Source organism: Elephas maximus, chromosome 1, assembly GCF_024166365.1.
Source record: "Elephas maximus indicus isolate mEleMax1 chromosome 1, mEleMax1 primary haplotype, whole genome shotgun sequence".
NCBI lineage: Eukaryota > Metazoa > Chordata > Mammalia > Proboscidea > Elephantidae > Elephas > Elephas maximus.
In genome coordinates this window covers 123,387,866-123,405,745 of record NC_064819.1, presented here as the reverse complement: position 1 = coordinate 123,405,745, position 17,880 = coordinate 123,387,866, and the positions used below count along the sequence as shown (strand labels likewise).

The following is a 17,880-nucleotide window of genomic DNA, read 5'->3' as shown; positions in this document are numbered from 1 at the left end:
AGCTAGAAGACATTAGGAAACCCTGGCAGCATAGTGGTTAAATGCTATGGCTGCTAACCAAAGGGTCAGCAGTTCGAATCCACCAGGCGCTCCTTGGGAACTCTATGGGACAGTTCTACGCTGTCCTATAGGGTCGCTATGAGTCGGAATTGACTCGATGGCACTGGGTTTGGTTTTGGGTTTTAGAAGGCATTATGCTTAGTGAAATAAGCCAATCACAAAAGGACAAATATTGCGTGACCTCACTTATATAAAAAGACAAGAAAAGGCAAATATAAAGAGATCAAGGTATATTAGTGGTCACAGGCACAGGAGGGTGGGGAAAAAGGCAGGTTAACACAGATGGAAAACAGTACTGATTAAGAGTAGGGCTGCACAGACAATTATCATAATTGCTGTAAATAAGTTGTATAACTGTAAAAAGTTGAACTCATAAAAGTTTTGTGATAGATGTATTTACAACAATGCCGATAAAAAAGAAAAAAAAAGAGTAGCTGTTGAAGCTGCTTATGTACAACCAAACACCTCATGGGATTTGGTTTCTTGGTTTGGAGGTTTAAGGTCATGGTGTCATTGGATGTCCCAGTTAACTGGCCTAATATTGTGTTCAGTGCTTTTGTTCTATCTCCTAGTTCACTGCATAGTGCCTGGGGTCTTAAAAGCTTGCCAGCAGTCATCTAAGCCACACAATTGGTCTCTCTTCACCTGGAGCAACAGAGAAAGAAGGAGAGTCAGGGATAGGTGAAAGACATGAAATGTGTGGTTAACTGCCTCCATGAAAAACTGCCTCCTTTGCCATGAGACCAGAAGAACTGGATGATACCCAGCTACCATTACTGAACATTTTGATCAAAGATTCCAGAGAAGAATCTTGATCAAAAGAGGAAAAGTATAGCACAGATCTTCAAATTCTTATGGACTCCAGACTTTTTGGAGCCCTGGACGGTGGATGAATCCCTGACACTATTGCTCTGAGATTATCTTTAAACCTTCAACCGAAAATATCCCCTGACGTCTTTTTACAACCAAACAATATCTTAGTTTAGTTAGTAAAAAATACCTGCCTTGAGCATTGTGCTCTTTTATGAACTATCTATATGGGATGAAACTGACAACAGGAAAGCAAAAGATTAGGGGCCAGTGAGTTTATGTTAATGAGGGAGGAACAATTCAGAGAAAGAGGGTGAGAATGGTTGCACAACTCGAAGAATGTAATCAATGTCACTAAAATCTACATGTAGAAATAATTTAATTAGTTTGTTTTTCTGTGTATATTCTCAATAAATTTAATAATAGGAAAAGCTAATTTTTTTAGTCATACAAATGACAGATTTGTAAGTTAATTAAAAACAATTGTGCATCTTTAATGAAAACAATGCAAAATTGGTTACTGTTAAAACCACAGTAAAGAATTAGGATGCAAACAAATATGTCTATCAAAAATTTTAAAAATAAAAACTTTCAATGATAAAATATGGACTCCTATAAATTAATTTACAAAATGTACAATATGTACTTTATCCAAATTGGGTTTATTCAGATAAATCTAATCATTAATCTAATGAATAAATTCCTAGGTTTATTCATACATTTAATCTAAAACTACAGTTATTTTTAGTACAAGGAAACATTCTGAGAATCAGGAATAACACATGGTTAAGAGTCTGGAGCTAGGCTGCCTGGGTTTGAATCTCAGCTTCTCACTCACTACCTGGGTAAACTTGGGTGAATTTTTTATCTTCTTGTTAACTCAAGTTACTTTTACTCTTAAGCAAAGGGAGTAATAGGACCAACCTCTCAGGGCTCTTGCAAGAATGAAATATGAAGCTTTTATATGTGCCTGACACACAGCACTTAACATGTGTTAGCCATCATTATTTCTCTTCAAAAATCTGATTACGAAATTGCAAAGGATAGCAATGAGAAAGAAGTGAGGCTGCACAGGGAATAACTGGTTAAGCCCAGAATTTTAATGGAAAAAAAAAAAAAAGACGAAATTGAATTATCCAGATTACATGTGAAATAATAACTAGACCCATATTAAAGGTCAGAAAAGAATAAGCTAAGAAGAAACTGAAGATCCCCAAGGTGCTAAGGATCAGAAAAAGATCTTTTAAAGCTACGCTCACAGTAAGACCAGAAGAAACAAACTCTTGTTTAGAACAGCTGGTGTTATTTTAACAGATGACAGGAAGAAAGCAGAACTCATCAACTCCTACTTTGTTTCTACCTTCTGCATCTAAGAGAATGATCTTCAAGTTGTAAAGGGCTGAACTAACAAGATAAATGAAGATGAGATGAATGCACATATAACTAACACTGATTTCAGCTAAGTGTTTGACAAAGCTTGCCAACATACATCTGTGGAAAACATGAATAAACATAAGCTAGAGCCCTGGTGGTGCAGTGGTTAACAGCTCAGGTGCTAACCAAAAGGTTAGCAGTTCAAATCCACCAGCCGCTCCTTGGAAACTCGATGGGGCAGTTCAACTCTGTCCTATTGAGTTGCTATGAGTCGGAATCGACTCCATGGCAACAGGTAACAACTGAGTAGATTGATAACTAGCTGAATAACTATTCCCAGGCAGTGTTAGTTAATGAAATAATATCATCCTAGGGGGACTAAATAGTTTTACAAATAACACAAAACTAAAAAGGATGGATAAATGTGCCAAATAGTATGCGCTCATGAAGCGTTTGCTAGGTATGCTATTTCTTGACTGTCAGAGTTTAAATTAAAAACAAAATAAAACAAATGAATGAACTAGAATGAATAAGATAGAGAAATAAGAAATACAAAGTCCTGCATTTAAGCTCATAAAAATCAACTAATTAGTGAAAAATCCTAGGACCTGGAAATTCACAGGAGTTTTATTTGGTCACAAACTCAACATGTGTTAACTGCCTGATGTGGCTGCTAAGAAAAGCTAAAGGCACTATAGGGTTCCACAACAGAAGTACCTGAGTCAATGGTTCTCAAACGTTAAAACCAAAAAAAACCAAACCCAGTGCCGTCGAGTTGATTCCGACTCATAGCGACCCTATAGCGACGGTGGCATAGTGGTTAAGTGCTACGGCTGCTAACCAAAGGGTCGGCAGTTCGAATCCTCCAGGTGCCCCTTGGAGTTCTATGGTGCAGTTCTACTCTGTCCTATAGGGTCACTATGAGTCTCAAATGTTAGAAGGCAAGAAAATGACCAAGGGAGCTTATAAACAGACTCTCAGGTGAAGTCCCTCCCCCAGACAGTCTGATTCTGTAAGTCTGAGAGTAAAGCTTGAGAATCTACATTTCTAAAAAGTACCTTAAGTGACTCTGACACAGTGATAAAGACCACTACTTATTTTATGTACCAGTACCAGTCACCTCTTCATCTATTAAATATGAATATAGAAGGCATTTTAAAATGTTTGGACATGTTTCTAAAAGTCCTGTTTGTGATTGATTATTTCACCATCAACTGCCTGAAAGTGTGTAATCTTTTTTAAAAAGAGTTTCACTGGAAATGATAAAACAAAAAAGTTTTGACATGTACTACAGTAAATTTCAGTAATCTGGAAAATTCACTAATGTGGACTATTAAATCACTGTCTGACAGTACCAGACAAATGAAGAGGTTCTCAAGGTATGCTTAGAGAACCCTTTTAGAAAAAAAGTTGGTGAACTCAGAAGCACACAGAAAACAGTTTGATACACATTTTTTAAAACCTATAACTCAAGCAAATGTATACACACAATTTGTTAAATTCCTCACTTAATCCGTTTGCTAAATTAGATGACAGTAATGAGAATAAGATACATTTTTCCTGAGTAGTCTTGAAAATTAATGGATTTACCATTCTAAAAGTACAGTTTGACAATTTAAAAGCTTTGAAAAACTTTTATATCAGTCTTCTAAGATACTTGCAGACTGAGAAAGACAAAGAACAGCAGGCGAAAGGGGGGATTAAGAGCTGAAAAACCAAGTCCAGCACAAACTAAAATGCAGTTGAATGAACTTCTCTTGCCTGACCTACTTCAGTAATAAGACAAATCACTGGAAGAGTAACAGAGCTCTAGCTTGACACTGATGACTGACATGAGCTGCACGCTAGTTCTAGTCAGTAAAGCAGAAAGCCATTACATTGTTTCACTGTTTCCTACAGAGCTCTTGGATTTCAGTATTTAGCACACACATTCAGTGGAAACACTTACCATGATAATCCCCTTGGCTTGGTGGATTGGTTAGAATAATCTTCAGGCAACTATAAGGTGTATAGTCTATCCTCTTGCCTTCCTTTCCAAAGCTATGACGGATGTTGTAGGAGTAGCCTTTATCAAACTGATTGGGGAAAAAAGACAGGGACAAAGTCAGCAACGCCAGCTTTAATCACCAAGTGCAAAGTAGTGTTTTCTAAAATAAGATCAGCATTCACGGGCAGATGTATATTCACACCATGTAATATAAAACATTTGGGTCCTTTATGATACACGTAATTTTTTTTTTTAAAGGTACAAAAATTATAAAAATAATCACCTCAGGTAGAAGGCATCTAATGTTACTTATATGATTAAAGACAGGCAATCCTTTCCTGAGAATAATCATCTATTTTCCCATTTCTTAGTTTGATTCCAGAGATTATGCTAAATGTAAATCAGTTTATCCTCCTCTCTACCCTCTGTCCTCCTAGTTCTCCCTGAACTCCCATGCCTTACCCATTTTATTTCTGAAATGCCTCAACAAAATTAATCCCTTCTTTTCCATTTCCACTATAAAACCAAAAACCAACCAAACCCACTGTTGTCAAGTCTATTCAGACTCATAGCAACCCTACAGGACAGGGTAAAATTGCCCCATAGAGTTTCCAAGGAGCTCCTGGCAGATTAAAACTGCCAACCTCTTGATTAGCAGCCATAGCACTTAACCCCTATGCCACCAACTGGAATTCCTGCCTCCATGTTTATAAAACAAACTACTGGGATGGAACGGATTTTTGAAATAGCTGGGATAGGGAGAAAAAAGGAATATTTATTGAAAGACAATTAATTGCCAAATTATTTACTAGATGCTTTTTAATATGCAATCCCATCTAATCATTTGAATTCTCACAATTCTTCTATGATGCTACCAACAAGAAAAAAAATGAGGTTTAAAGAAATGAAGCAGTGTGACATAAGTCATACAGCTACAGGGCTAGAAATCATGTGCAGGTCCATTCTGATTCCAAAGCCCACACTTTTTCCAAAATCCTGCACTTTCTCAGTAATGAAATATTTAAAAACCATAGGTTCCACTTAAATCTTTGTAGGACATCACATCTTTATTTCAGACCTTATTTCAAATGCTAGTTCATCTAGGAAGCCAAAGTTAGAAGTAATCTCTTCTTCCTCCAGACTTCAATAGAGTTGTACCTATACCCAGAGCTCTGGGGAAGATCTACCTTACTATACATTCGATTCTTACAGAGTTTATCTGTACTTATGATCCATTATACTCTACCTTCTATCCTATTCATATTCCTTATTTCTCCTCCTGAACTATAGGCTTCTTGAGGCAAATTCTATCTGATCTCTGTACTCAGCTCAGTATGACCATGCATGAAAAAATGAGCTAACTGAATGTGGAAGGAGTCCTAGCTAGGTCTAATGAAGCCTTTGAAAAGTTATCATTCTATTCTGCTTCCATTAGATATTTTCCAATATCTGATGGTTATTGAGTTCCCCACTCCACTATTAGGTGACACACATTTGGCACAGTGACTCATATACCCCATTGGTTAACCAAAAGCAGACACTCTACTGACAAGAGAAAATATTCAGTGCTGGTGAAAGCTCAGACAGAAATCTCAACTTTTGGGGCAAAGAGTATAGGCCTAAAACAACTAAGTTTCTAAAATAAATTTTGTTAGTTGCTGTCGAGTCAATTCTGACTCACGATGACCCCATGTGTACAGAGTAGAACTGCTCCATATAGTCTTCAAGGCTGTGACCTTTTGGAAGGAGGTTGCCAGGCCTGTCTTCCGAGGAGCCCGTGAGTGGGTTTGAAGCATCAACTTTTCGACAAATAATCGAGTGCTTAACTGTTAAATTTAAGACTAAGGAAAATGACAAATTTAGTAAAAACTAATCTACTCTAAAATATATAACATTTGTTTAAAACAAAAGGCGGAGCACAATCTTAGATTACTACCTGCTTTTACTACTCAGTGATTTCTCAAGGCTTTCAAAAGCATAATAATCAGAAGCTACTGAGTGGTCTGTGCAGCACAGCAAATATTACTACATGACACTTTGAGCAACACTTGCTAAATAGTGAGAAGCCAGAGAGCCCAAGCAACAAGTCATTTTCAAAGGGCAAAATCTTCAAAGTTATGAATCTAATAATTAGAGTGAAAAGGCTTTAAGGAGGTTCCAAATTTTACTCTTCCATGAATCTTTAAATTTAATTTATAAAAAAGATATTCTGGAAAGCTTAAATAACAATTAGCAAATTTCCATAAGTGGAATTTACTAAGCATAATACTAGATAGTACTATTATGTAGATAGGAATAAAAATAAAACATTGTTTTGAGTTTATATAATATGCAAATTGGCAGTGAACTGAAAATTTAAGACAACTGCAAAAGCTGGGTAGACTATCTGGGTAGACTATCTTGGAAAACAGCTAAATTCCTAATATTTTAAGTGTCCCCAAGCATCTCAGTATGACAGAGCTGTCCTTTGCTCTTCTTCTCTAGGCTCACACCAAGAGCAACACACAAACAGTAGTATAGTTGGAGAGGCAATACACATACTGTATGAGATCTCAGGCACCAGAGGCAGAGAGACCTGAGAGAGAATCTCCAGCCTAGCCCCTTATAAAGGGTGTGCCTTCAATCCTCAATTTCTAATCTATAGAGACAATAATATTATTTAACACATTAAAGTGTTGTGAGGACTAAACTAAGTTAAAACATTAAGCAGAGTGCCTGTGACATTCTTTGTTCTCAATAAATGTAAGCCGCTGTTGGGGCAAGAAAGAAAAGATATGTTGATATCCAAATATAAACATTGACTATGCTACTGATAAAGCCTTCTATCATCAACAGATATCTACAGAAATCTTTACGTAAAAGTTTTCACAGTATAAAAGACTCATCGAATTTTTTAAATTAAATTTCTAGTCATCTGCTTGAAATGTCCTCCCTTCTTTGACTCCCATGCATGGCTGAGAAACTATTCTTAACAAATCCGGCTCAAATCTCTTTTCGTTGTGGAATCTTCTTGGGCTCCACAGGCAGAGGAAGTTGCTTCCTTAAAAGAACACACAGCAGCAATTTATAAAGTATTTTTCTTGTTCCAACAGAATTTTTTTTTTTTTTTTTAATTTATCTCCTCTTCTAAATTATAAGTTTCCTAAGAGCAGGACTTGGTATGGCCTCATCTCAATATGCCCACTCAGGATTAAACATAGCATGTACTCACAGGGATGCTCGATAACCTTCATTTGAATGAAAGTGGCTGGCTGAATGAAATAAAGTCACAGAGATTTTCATTTAATCTATCAGGATGAAACAACTTCAAAAAATTGGGATATCATTACAAGTTCACTATTTTATCCCTCTCTCTAGCTTTTCTTTTTCAACAAAGGTGACCAAGAGTTCAAAAGATGAAGTCCCATTAATCTATTTTGTCTTTTGTCGGTCATGCCTTTGGTGTAGTTTCTAAGCATTCATTGTTAGACGCTAGGTCCTGAAGCACTGCCCTTATGTTTTCTTCTAATAGTTTTGTGTTTTAGTTCTTACATTTAGGTCCTTGATCCATTTTGAGTTAGTTTTCGTATATGGTATAAGGTATGGGTTGAGCTTCATTTTTTTGCATGTGGAAATCAAGTTGTCCCAGTACCATTTATTAAGGGACTATTCTTTCCTCACTGAATGGACTTAGCACCCTTGCTGAAAATCAACTGAGCATAGATGTTCAGGTTTATTTCTGGACTCTCAATTCTATGTCATTGGACATTATGTCTAATATACCAGTACTTTTGTTCAACCAAGGATTTTATCAACAAAGTGAAAAGACAACTAAAGATTGGGAAAAAATTGGGGGGAACTATGTATCTGACAAGAAGCCCTGGTGGCACAGTGGTTAAGCATTCGGCTGCTTACCACTATGTAGTAGAGCAGTAGTTCTCAAAATCACCTGAGGATGTTAAAATGTAAATTCTGATTCAGTATACCTGGGGTGGAAAGGAAAAATTCTCAACAAAGGGCTGAACTGGAATGAACTGATTCGAAGCCCTGTGAGATACACATGTTGCATGCGGGAAGCTGTCGCGTTCACTACGTCATCCAGTTGCATCCACTATGTGCCGTTCTCCAATTGGAATTTCTGAACTTTATTATAATCTTACGGGACCATGGACGTAGATGCTATCAGATGTTGCCTGAACAGATGTTACACGGTGCATGACTGCATATATTTACCACAATTAAAAAAAAAGTTTCAAATTATGCCCTCGATAGGGGATAGTGAGTATATCAAAAAATAATGAAACTAATAAATTTTACATTTCTTAAAAAAAAATTGTTCAGTACAGTGGGGCAGGGCTGCCTAACACTTTTAGGAAAGTGGAAAAAATTATCAGAATAAGAGATAGGAAAACAGTGGCATTAATTTTTTAAGATATTTCTAACTAGAGGTTATAATTCACATACAGTGAAATGTACACGTTTCAAACCTACAGTTTGGTCAGTTTGACAGATGGATATACTCACGTAACCATATCCCTCTGAAGAGACAGAACATTTCTATGACCCTACAGAGTTCCCTCGTGCCCTTTCTCAGTAAGCATTCCCCATACCCCACCCAGAGCAACTGCTGACCTTATTTTATCATCATGGATTAGTTTTAGCTGTTCTATAATTTCATATAAATGGAATCGTACAGTACAAAGTGTTTTGTGTCTGGCTTCTTTTTTTGTTTTTTAAATGTTTTTAAGGTTCATCCATGCTATTTACATTGTTCCTTTTTACAGCCAAGTAGCATTCCATTGTATGGATATACCAGACTTTTTATCTTTTCTCCTGTTCATAGATACCTGGGTTTTTCCAGTTTTGCATTATTATCGATAAAGTTGCCATGAACATTCTGTGCATGACTTTTGTAAACATATGTTTTCATTTCTCTAGGATAATTATATAGGAGTGAAATTGCTAACAACTGTTTTCTAGAGTGGTTGTATTATTTTATGCCCCTACCAGCAACACATGAGAGTCCCACATCCTCCCCACCATTTGGTATTGTTAATCTTATTCATTTTAGTCTAGTGGGTATCTCATTTTGCATTTCCCTGATGACTAATGATGTTGAAACTTTTTAATGTGCTTATTGGCCACTGATATACCTTCTTCTGTGAAGTGTCTGCTCAAACATTTTGTTCACTTTAAAAATTGGGTTTTTGTATTTTTATTACTCATTTGTAGGAATTTTTTATATATTCTTGATGTCAAATATAGGTGTTACAAATATTTTCTCACAGTCTCTGGCCTGCCTATTTTCTTAATGGAGTATTCTGATGATCAGATATTATTTTTTATTGAGACCAATTAATCAATTTTTTTCATGGTAGTGCTCTCTGTGTCCTCTCTAAGATAGGTTCAAAGATATTCTTCTAAGTTGTCTCTGAGAAGCTGTAATGTTTTAGCTTTTCAGTCTAGGTCCTGATTCATTTCAGGTTAATTTCTGTGGTATAAGGTAGGAGTAGAGGTTGTTTGGAAACCCTGGTGGTAGTGTTACGTCCTACGGCTGCTAATCAAAAGACTGGCAGTTCAAATCCAACAGGCGCTCCTTGGAAACTCTATGGGGCAGTTCTACTCTTGTCCTATAGGGTCACTGTGAGTCTGAATCGACTCGACAGCAACTGGTTTAGTTTTGGTTTTTGGTAGAGGTTGTTTTTTATCTCCCACGTGGATATCCAGTTTTCCCAACATTTGTTGAAGATATTTTCTAAATTAAATTGCTTTGGCACCCTTGTCAAATTTGACCATATACTGTGTATCTATTTTTGGACTCTATTATTCCATTGATCTATAGGTCTGTCCACTGCTATTCATAAGGTTTTCAGTGGCTAATTCTTTTCATTTTAGACTGCTGGATCCTTCTTCCTAGTTTGTCTTAGTCTGGAAGCTCAGCTGAAACCTGTCCGCCATGGGTGACCCTGCTGGCATCTGAATACCAGTGGCATAGCTGTCAGCATCACAGCAACACACAAGCCCCCACAGTATGACAAACTGACAGACATGCAATAAATGAAGAAAAGATTGAAGTTGGCAGGGATTTCATTTTACTTGGATCCACAATCAACAACCATGGAAGCAGCAGTCAAGAAATCAAAACATGCACTGCATCGAGCAAATCTGCTGCAAAGGACCTCTTTAAAGTATTGAAAAGCAAATATGTCACCTTAAAGACTAAGGTGTGCCTGACCCAAGCCATGGTATTTTCAATCACCTCGTATGCATGTGAAAGCTGGACAGTGAATAAAGAAGAGCAAAGAAGAATTGATGCCTTTGAACTGTGGTGCTGGTGAAGAATATTGAATATACCATGAACTGCCAAAAGGATGAACAAGTCTGTCTTGGAAGAAGTACGACCAGAATGCTCCTTAGAAGCAAGGATGGCGAGACTGCATCTTACATTCTCTGGACAAGTCATCAGGAGGGATCAGTCCCTGGAGAAGGACGTTATGCTTGGTGAAGTACAGAGTCAGTGGAAAAGAGGAATACCCTCAACAGGATGGATTGACACAGGGGCTGCAACAATGGGCTCAAGCATAATGATTGTGAGCATGGCGCAGGACCGGGCAGTGTTTCATTCTGTGTTACACAGGGTCGCTATGAGTCGGAACTGATTCAACAGAACCTAACAACAACAACAAACATAGGTCTGTCCATTCGCCAGTCCCACACTATCTGGATTACAACAGCTTGATAGTAATTCTTGAAATCAGATAATGTAAGTCCTCCTGTTTTGTTCTTTTTCAAGATTATCTTAGCTATTCTATGTCCTCGGCATTTCCCAACCAATTTTAGATCACCTTGTCAATTCCTATTTAAAAAGATTGTTGGGATTTTGACTAATCAATAGCTTATGGCTTCACAATTATCTTTTTGCTCACAAGCAGTCTAAACCAGAAAAACAAAAGGCATTCCAATTAAAAGAAAAACTTCCAAGTCATCACTAAATTTCAATGGTGAAAACAAGAACATTAAAATTTCCAGCAAACACGTTCATACAAAATTTCTGTTTGTTTCTTTAGTAATAAACACTATCTATAATTAATCTTTCTGTGCAAACTTTTGGTATGAATTGAATTTATTTAGATAAAAAACTTCTGTATGTTTATCAGGAAGCAGTTGAAAAAAAAACTTTTTGGTCAGCTACTGTTAAAACAATGGAAAGCTACTCTGTCTAAGGAGGAAAAAAAAATCCAAATCGTTGTAGGTTCCTCTTCTTTCTAACTGGTTTACTACCTATGTGAAGTATTTCTGGAATTTGGACCTTACTAAGCTTTGAGACTATCCACATATTTACCACACAAATTATCCTTTCTAGTTTTCAGAATAGCAAGTTTCTTGAAATATTGTACAGAAGATGTATTTATTAGGAGGTACTTTCTAGAAAGTACTTTCTGGAAAATACTTTCTAGGTCTCCGTAGCCACAACGCAAGGGAAAATCTCTAAGCATTCACAAGCGAAGAGGTAGGGAAAATTGAATGGAAAGCAAAAAACTTCTCCTTCTTGGGCTCCTCCATCCCATCTCCATCTAGTAAGATGAGGAGTTAGAAAGTTAACACTGGACTGACAATGGGTGAACGGCAGTTTGCAACCTTCCCAATCAGTGCTAACACCCCAGCGGTGGCACTGGTAACCCATTCATCTGCATTTCTGCCAAAGACAGCAGCAAATTACTTTCAGTAGCACGAAGTCACCAATTGAACTCAAGAAAAATTGTAAAGCTTTTATCCTGCTCCAACCTCATTTCTCTTTCAGAGCTTCTCTTATACTTTCCCTTCTGTCCCAGTCCCACTTAGGATCTTATCTGATTACATTTTTAAGAAGTAGTTAATGCCCAAAACCAAAAAAAAAAAAACCACTGCCGTCGAGTCGATTTCAACTCATAGTGATCCTATAGGACAGAGGAGAACTGCCCCATAGGTTTTCCAAGGAGGGCCTGGTGGATTTGAACTGCCGACCTTTGGGTTAGCAGCTGTAGCTCTTAACCACTATTCCACCACGGTTTATTAATGCCCAAATCTACTCACTAATCAAGATGTGAACACCTGATTGCCTGGAAGGGCAGTGCATGGTTTCCCTTAAAATGAAGTCTATTCTACCAAGGAAAGCCCAAGACCCAATATTATCCAGAGTTGAATCAATAAACAATTGCTGCCCACAGACTAATCAAAAGATTGTAGCTCACTGTAATACAGTAAAACCTTCAAAAGCCAGAACGTGGGTAAAGCAGAAACCTAACAGAGAAGGAAAACTCAAATATTTTCCATTAAAATGGGTGACAGAAAAGCGGTAAGACTGTGCCCTGTAAGAGGTGGAAAACTGGCGAGAAAAACGAGGCAGTCTCAGCGAGTTTCGACTCTCACAGGTTCACTGTATTATTTTAAAAAATTCCATTTAAAAAAACAAGACATATGCTCTCCATCTTCATGTCCTAATCCCCTGAAGCCAGGAAACACATTTTCACCCTAGGCTCCAGAGTATGCAGATTTCCTTTCCTTCAAACTTTCCCTGAGGCAGGGTCAAGCTAAATTCTATTTTTTACTTTGACTGATCACTTTGCTGACAGAAAACGAAAACGAAATAGAGAGTGAATGCCAAAAATCCACAGAATAATTATTAAATGGAATGATCTTATGCAATGTGATAAGGTAGTTGATTAAGCAGGCTACTTTCAGTGAGATCAACAGATCAAAAGGAAGGTCAGCTGTGTATCAAAAAATCTGCCATAATCATCAGAGGAAAATGGAATCTGTCCTGAACTTCAGGTGGAGTATGGACTAGTGGATTTGTTTTGTCCTTTTCATATTCTGCTACAAGGACTACACCCAAACAGACTCAGAAAACAAGATTTGGGAGTCATGTGTCACCTGCGGCTGTGTGATCTAAGTTGTTGTAATACTGCAGGTATTAGATAAAGAGCATTAATTCCTGAAAGAGAATTTGGTAAAAATTGTTATTAGCAATAAAAAAAAATGCTTAGTAATATTCAATAATTATAGCTTACATTTCTATAGATCTTTAAAATTAACAAGATGATTCTTTCTAGACCCTTCACCACCTAAAAGGTATGTAAGGCAGGTATCTCTATTTTACAGACAAGGAAACTAAGGCTTTGAGAGGCCAAGTAAATAGTTACTTCAATTACGTAATGGAAAAGCTGGAATTAAAATCCTAGCCTTTCCAGAAAATACTAAAAAATCATAAATGGAGAAGATAAATGCAGGCAATTGTCAGTTATCCATGGCAAACATTCAACTTGTAGACTGCCTCCTCACAGTCACTCAATTGCTTCCAGGGTATCTGAAGGTCACACTGAGCCAGTTTTAAAAATGTTTCTGATGCTAACTAGTGAAAACTAGAGAAAAGTATCTATCCCCTAAAAAAGTAGTAATTCTAACAAGCCACTCATATATCGTTTATTCACTTTCTAATTTACCATGACTTTAGAATCATAAAATGTGGCAAATTTGAAGTAAAAAATCTGAGATAAAAAAAAACAAACATAAATAGTGTTTCAGCATGCTTTCAAATTACTAGTTTTCTTCAGCTTCTTCCTCCTGTAATTTTGTAGCTGGGGACATGACAAGGAAAGGGAATACAGAATCGGAGAAAAGGAAATACGGAAAATGGACAGGAAAAGAGGCACTACACACGGTCACATTAACTGAGCACTTTGATCTGAAGCTTTAGCAAATTTAGTTTTCTTATCAATTAGAATCCAGTATATAAGATCTGAAATGGGATTCAGACATCATCTAGTGCAACCATTATTATGTAAAGGAGTCTAACCCTCCTTTAGGGAGTCATGCAAAGAACTTTAGCCCTTGCATTGCCTAGCGAATTGCAACTGCTCAATAAATGTTTGCTCACCTGAACTGTAAAGAATCTTTTCTTGTGTTGTATGTTCACAGGGTCGTCCCTGTCATGGATAGAACTGTGTCTCCCAAATATGTGTGTCAACTCAGCTAGGCCATGATTCCCAATAGTGTGTGACTGTCCACCATTTTGTCATCTGATGTGATTTTTCCTTGTGTTAATAAACCCTACCTCCATAATGCTAATAAGATGGGATTGGGGCGGTTAATGAGGAGGGCTCAATCTACAAGATTAGTTTGTGTTTTAAGAAAATTTCTTTTGAAATACCAAAAAGTGAGCAGAGAGACAGATGGACCTCATACCACCAAGAAAGCAGCACCAGGAGCAGAGTACGTCCTTTGGACCCAGGGTTGCTGCGCAGAGAAGCTCCTAGACCAAGGGAAGATTGATGACAAGGACCTTCCTCCAGGGCCAAGAAAGCTTTCTCCTGGAGCTAGCGCCTTAAATTCAGACTTCTAGCCTATTAGACTGTGAGAGAATAAACTTCTGTTTGTTAAAGCCATCCACTTGTGGTATTTCTGTTATAGCAGCCCTAGATAACTAAGATAGTCCCTAACACAGGACTGAAAGTTACTCTTACAATTATTACTTTTCTAATTTTCAGTGATAAAACAGATTTAGCAAATTTCTAAATTACTGAATACTATAACTTTTTTTTTTATAACTTAGCATGCTATTTAAATAAAGGCCTTCCTTCAACAACTGAACCTGGAGGAAATGGTCTGGGGAAATTGTGTGGTAATTTTAACTGGCTACTATATGGCTAAGTGTGCCCAATACTAGGGAAAGGATTAGATTAATGATGAAATTTTAATATCTCACCGGGCAAACTTATTTTAGAAAAGTTTATTCACTGATATGAATACCACTGTCATAATAATGAATTAAAATTTATTAAAATTACAAATATAATATGCCAAAATTTGAAGATAGAAACTGCACGTGCCCCTTCATTCACTCAAGTAAAAGCATTTACTGAATCACATTCTCATAGCCTAAAAGACTAAACGTAGCCCTAAAAGGTGGTCAATTTAGCCTCTATCTTCACTGGTAGGAAAGGAGCCAACATAATATAAATATCACCAGGAAACAAAAGGAACAGGCTGACTGATGTGGAATGGGTTAGTCCAAGATGAGCTGGCTCAGCTTGAATAAACTGGTCTTTTTTACTCACTGGAAACAGGGGAAGCAAACTGAAAACATCATCCAAATGTGCAGAGACTGCACACATTAGCTGATGGTGGTTTCTAATCTCCAAATGAGAGGCTCTTTCTCAGATATAAGAATTATGATTTAAAAAAAAAACATTTATTTTGAAGTAATAATTATATGTAAATTTAGATTAGTTTTATCCTATTAATTAAATTTCCCAGATTTATTTTCTGTCCTTTTTTTTTTTTTTTTTTAACATAGTTTTCTAGGTTTTCTCAACTGGTCACTTTAATCCAAAGCAACTATTTATAGAATGTTCTCTTATGATAGCATTTTAAAGATGAAGCTTGATCATTAAAAAAATGCTTCAAGACACTGCTTATAAGCTAGTAAATATATTATGAGTAATGAGTGGGGTTTTGAAAAGCTACCAGTATGATTGCAAAAATATAACACCCCCAACCCTATATATTTATGTATATATATTTCTGCATAAACATTTAAATATTTACATACACATTGATATATTTCAATATGTATGTAGGTACATAAAATTCAGAATTGTCATATACTTTTGGTGGATTAGTCCTTTTATCAATGTATAAAAATGTAACTCTTTGTCCTGCTTAGTACTTTTCTCCTCGTATTCCATTTTATATAATATTAATATTTTACTCCAGTTTTCTTTTTGATTCCACTTGTTGGTATTTCCCATTCCCTCCTTTATTTTCAATCTTTAGTCAAGTCTTGAAAAAAAATAGTAAATGGATAACTGGTTACCCCTTACTACCCTCTACTGGTTACTCACAGCATATTTAAATACACATTTTTCTAACAATGTCAAAAATGCATTCAAATCTCTACATTAAAGACATTTGACATACTTTTACTTCCACCATAGTTATAAAATTAGATCTGAAATAACTTTAAAACTGAACTTCTGAAAGGATTAAATGATTTTCCCGAAGTCACAACAATACAGCAAGATATTTCATTTACTAGATTACAGGTCATCTAAATTTGGTTGCATTAACAGGTGACCAAAGGAAAAAAGTAAATTAGATTTAAAAAGCTAGCAATAAATGATACAAGAATATATCATGCCCTGAAATGATAACCTCACTAGATAAAGTTTTAATTTACTGTGACAAGCCAGATTGTTCCTTTACAATTTCAGGGACAAACAGTAGATGAATATGGATCTATTGCCTCCTGTTGTAGGCAAGTATTTTGTTTCTGTTCTAAAGGTTAGAAACCAGTAGTTCACATTTGATGAGACTACATTTCCCAAGGCTGTATCTGAAGAAGATCAAAAGAGATATACAAAATATACTATCAAGAACTAGAAAAATGTATACTAGATGACAGATGCCTAATTTATTTTTTTAAGGACATTTATGTGGCTTTTTGGAGAAGTGGTTGATTCTAGGACTGAGGTAGAGAAAACACAAGCTGAGCCTGTAGCATTGTGAGGTGCCAGAAAGGATGTGCTCAAAGAAAGGATAAGGTATGTCAAAACAGCACCAGCACCAATCTGCAAGAGCTCCTGATGGCCAAAGCTGGAACAATTCGGGCAACAAAATAAGTAACAATAGCACCGAATTATAACCCATATAGTAAAGTAAATATCCATTAGTGCATACTGATATAACTAAATAAATAAATGAGGGAGAAGGGACAGCTCTTTCTTACAGAAGATTTCCCATTAATAAATGAAAAAGGAGTGAGAGATACAGAAAATAAGCTTTAGAATACCATAGTAAAAATAATTGCAGGCAAGACTCACTGATGGGTATTAAAATTAGTGGGGAAATAAAATATTTACTCTGAAAGTAACTTTCCCAAGATATTTTGAGGAGAAAATAGTAACTCTACAATGGAGAAATCTGACAGATACTCTCTTAGTCAAGTGATCAAGGTTACCATCATCTATAATAAGTCATGCTGATATCACATGCCCCTAAGATGATGTGATCAAAGAGCTCATCACTCCTGTGGTATTCTTCCCCAAAATGCATAGCCTCAATGTAATCGTGAGAATACACCAGACAAGCCCAAAGTGAGGAAGAGTCTACAAAAAACTTACCAATATTCTTCAACTGTCAAGATCATGAAAAGACAAAAGGCAAAGAAACTGTCACAGACTAGAAGAGATTAAGGAGACAGGACAACTAAAAGAAATGTGCAATCCTGAACTGAATCCTGGAATAGCAAAAAGACATTAGTGAGAAAACTGGTGAAATCTTTATAGAGTCTATATTTAGTTGGCAGTATTATATCAATGTTAATTTGTTTATTTCGATTACTGTTAAATAGTTATGTAAGACACTAACATTAAGAGAAGCTGGGTGAAGGTACGTGGGAACTCTACTATTTTTCCAACTTTTATATAATCTAAAATTTTTCAAAACAAAAGTTTATGTGTGAGGCAAGGGACTAAGTACTACCTAGGCTATTTCTTTAACTCTCTCAACAACCCTGCAAAATTGGTGTGATTATTCCTATTTTACAGGCCGGGAAATTGAGACTGAGAGAAGGTAGAACACTCAAATGCTACATCAGGACAGAAGTCTTGTCATGGCTGGCTCAAAATCTG

The 17,880-nt window shown here is 36.4% G+C and overlaps 1 protein-coding gene across 2 annotated transcripts in view; it reads right to left on the bottom strand.

Annotated features, from left to right (window-relative positions):
- PRIM2 (DNA primase subunit 2) overlaps window positions 1–17,880 on the bottom strand; it is a 386,408-nt gene that overhangs the window by 84,500 nt on the left and 284,028 nt on the right. For both annotated transcript variants that reach the window (XM_049894929.1, XM_049894926.1), the window contains exon 11: window positions 4,193–4,319. In XM_049894929.1, the coding sequence (XP_049750886.1) occupies window positions 4,193–4,319 (127 nt within the window). The remainder of the gene's footprint in view (window positions 1–4,192; window positions 4,320–17,880) is intronic.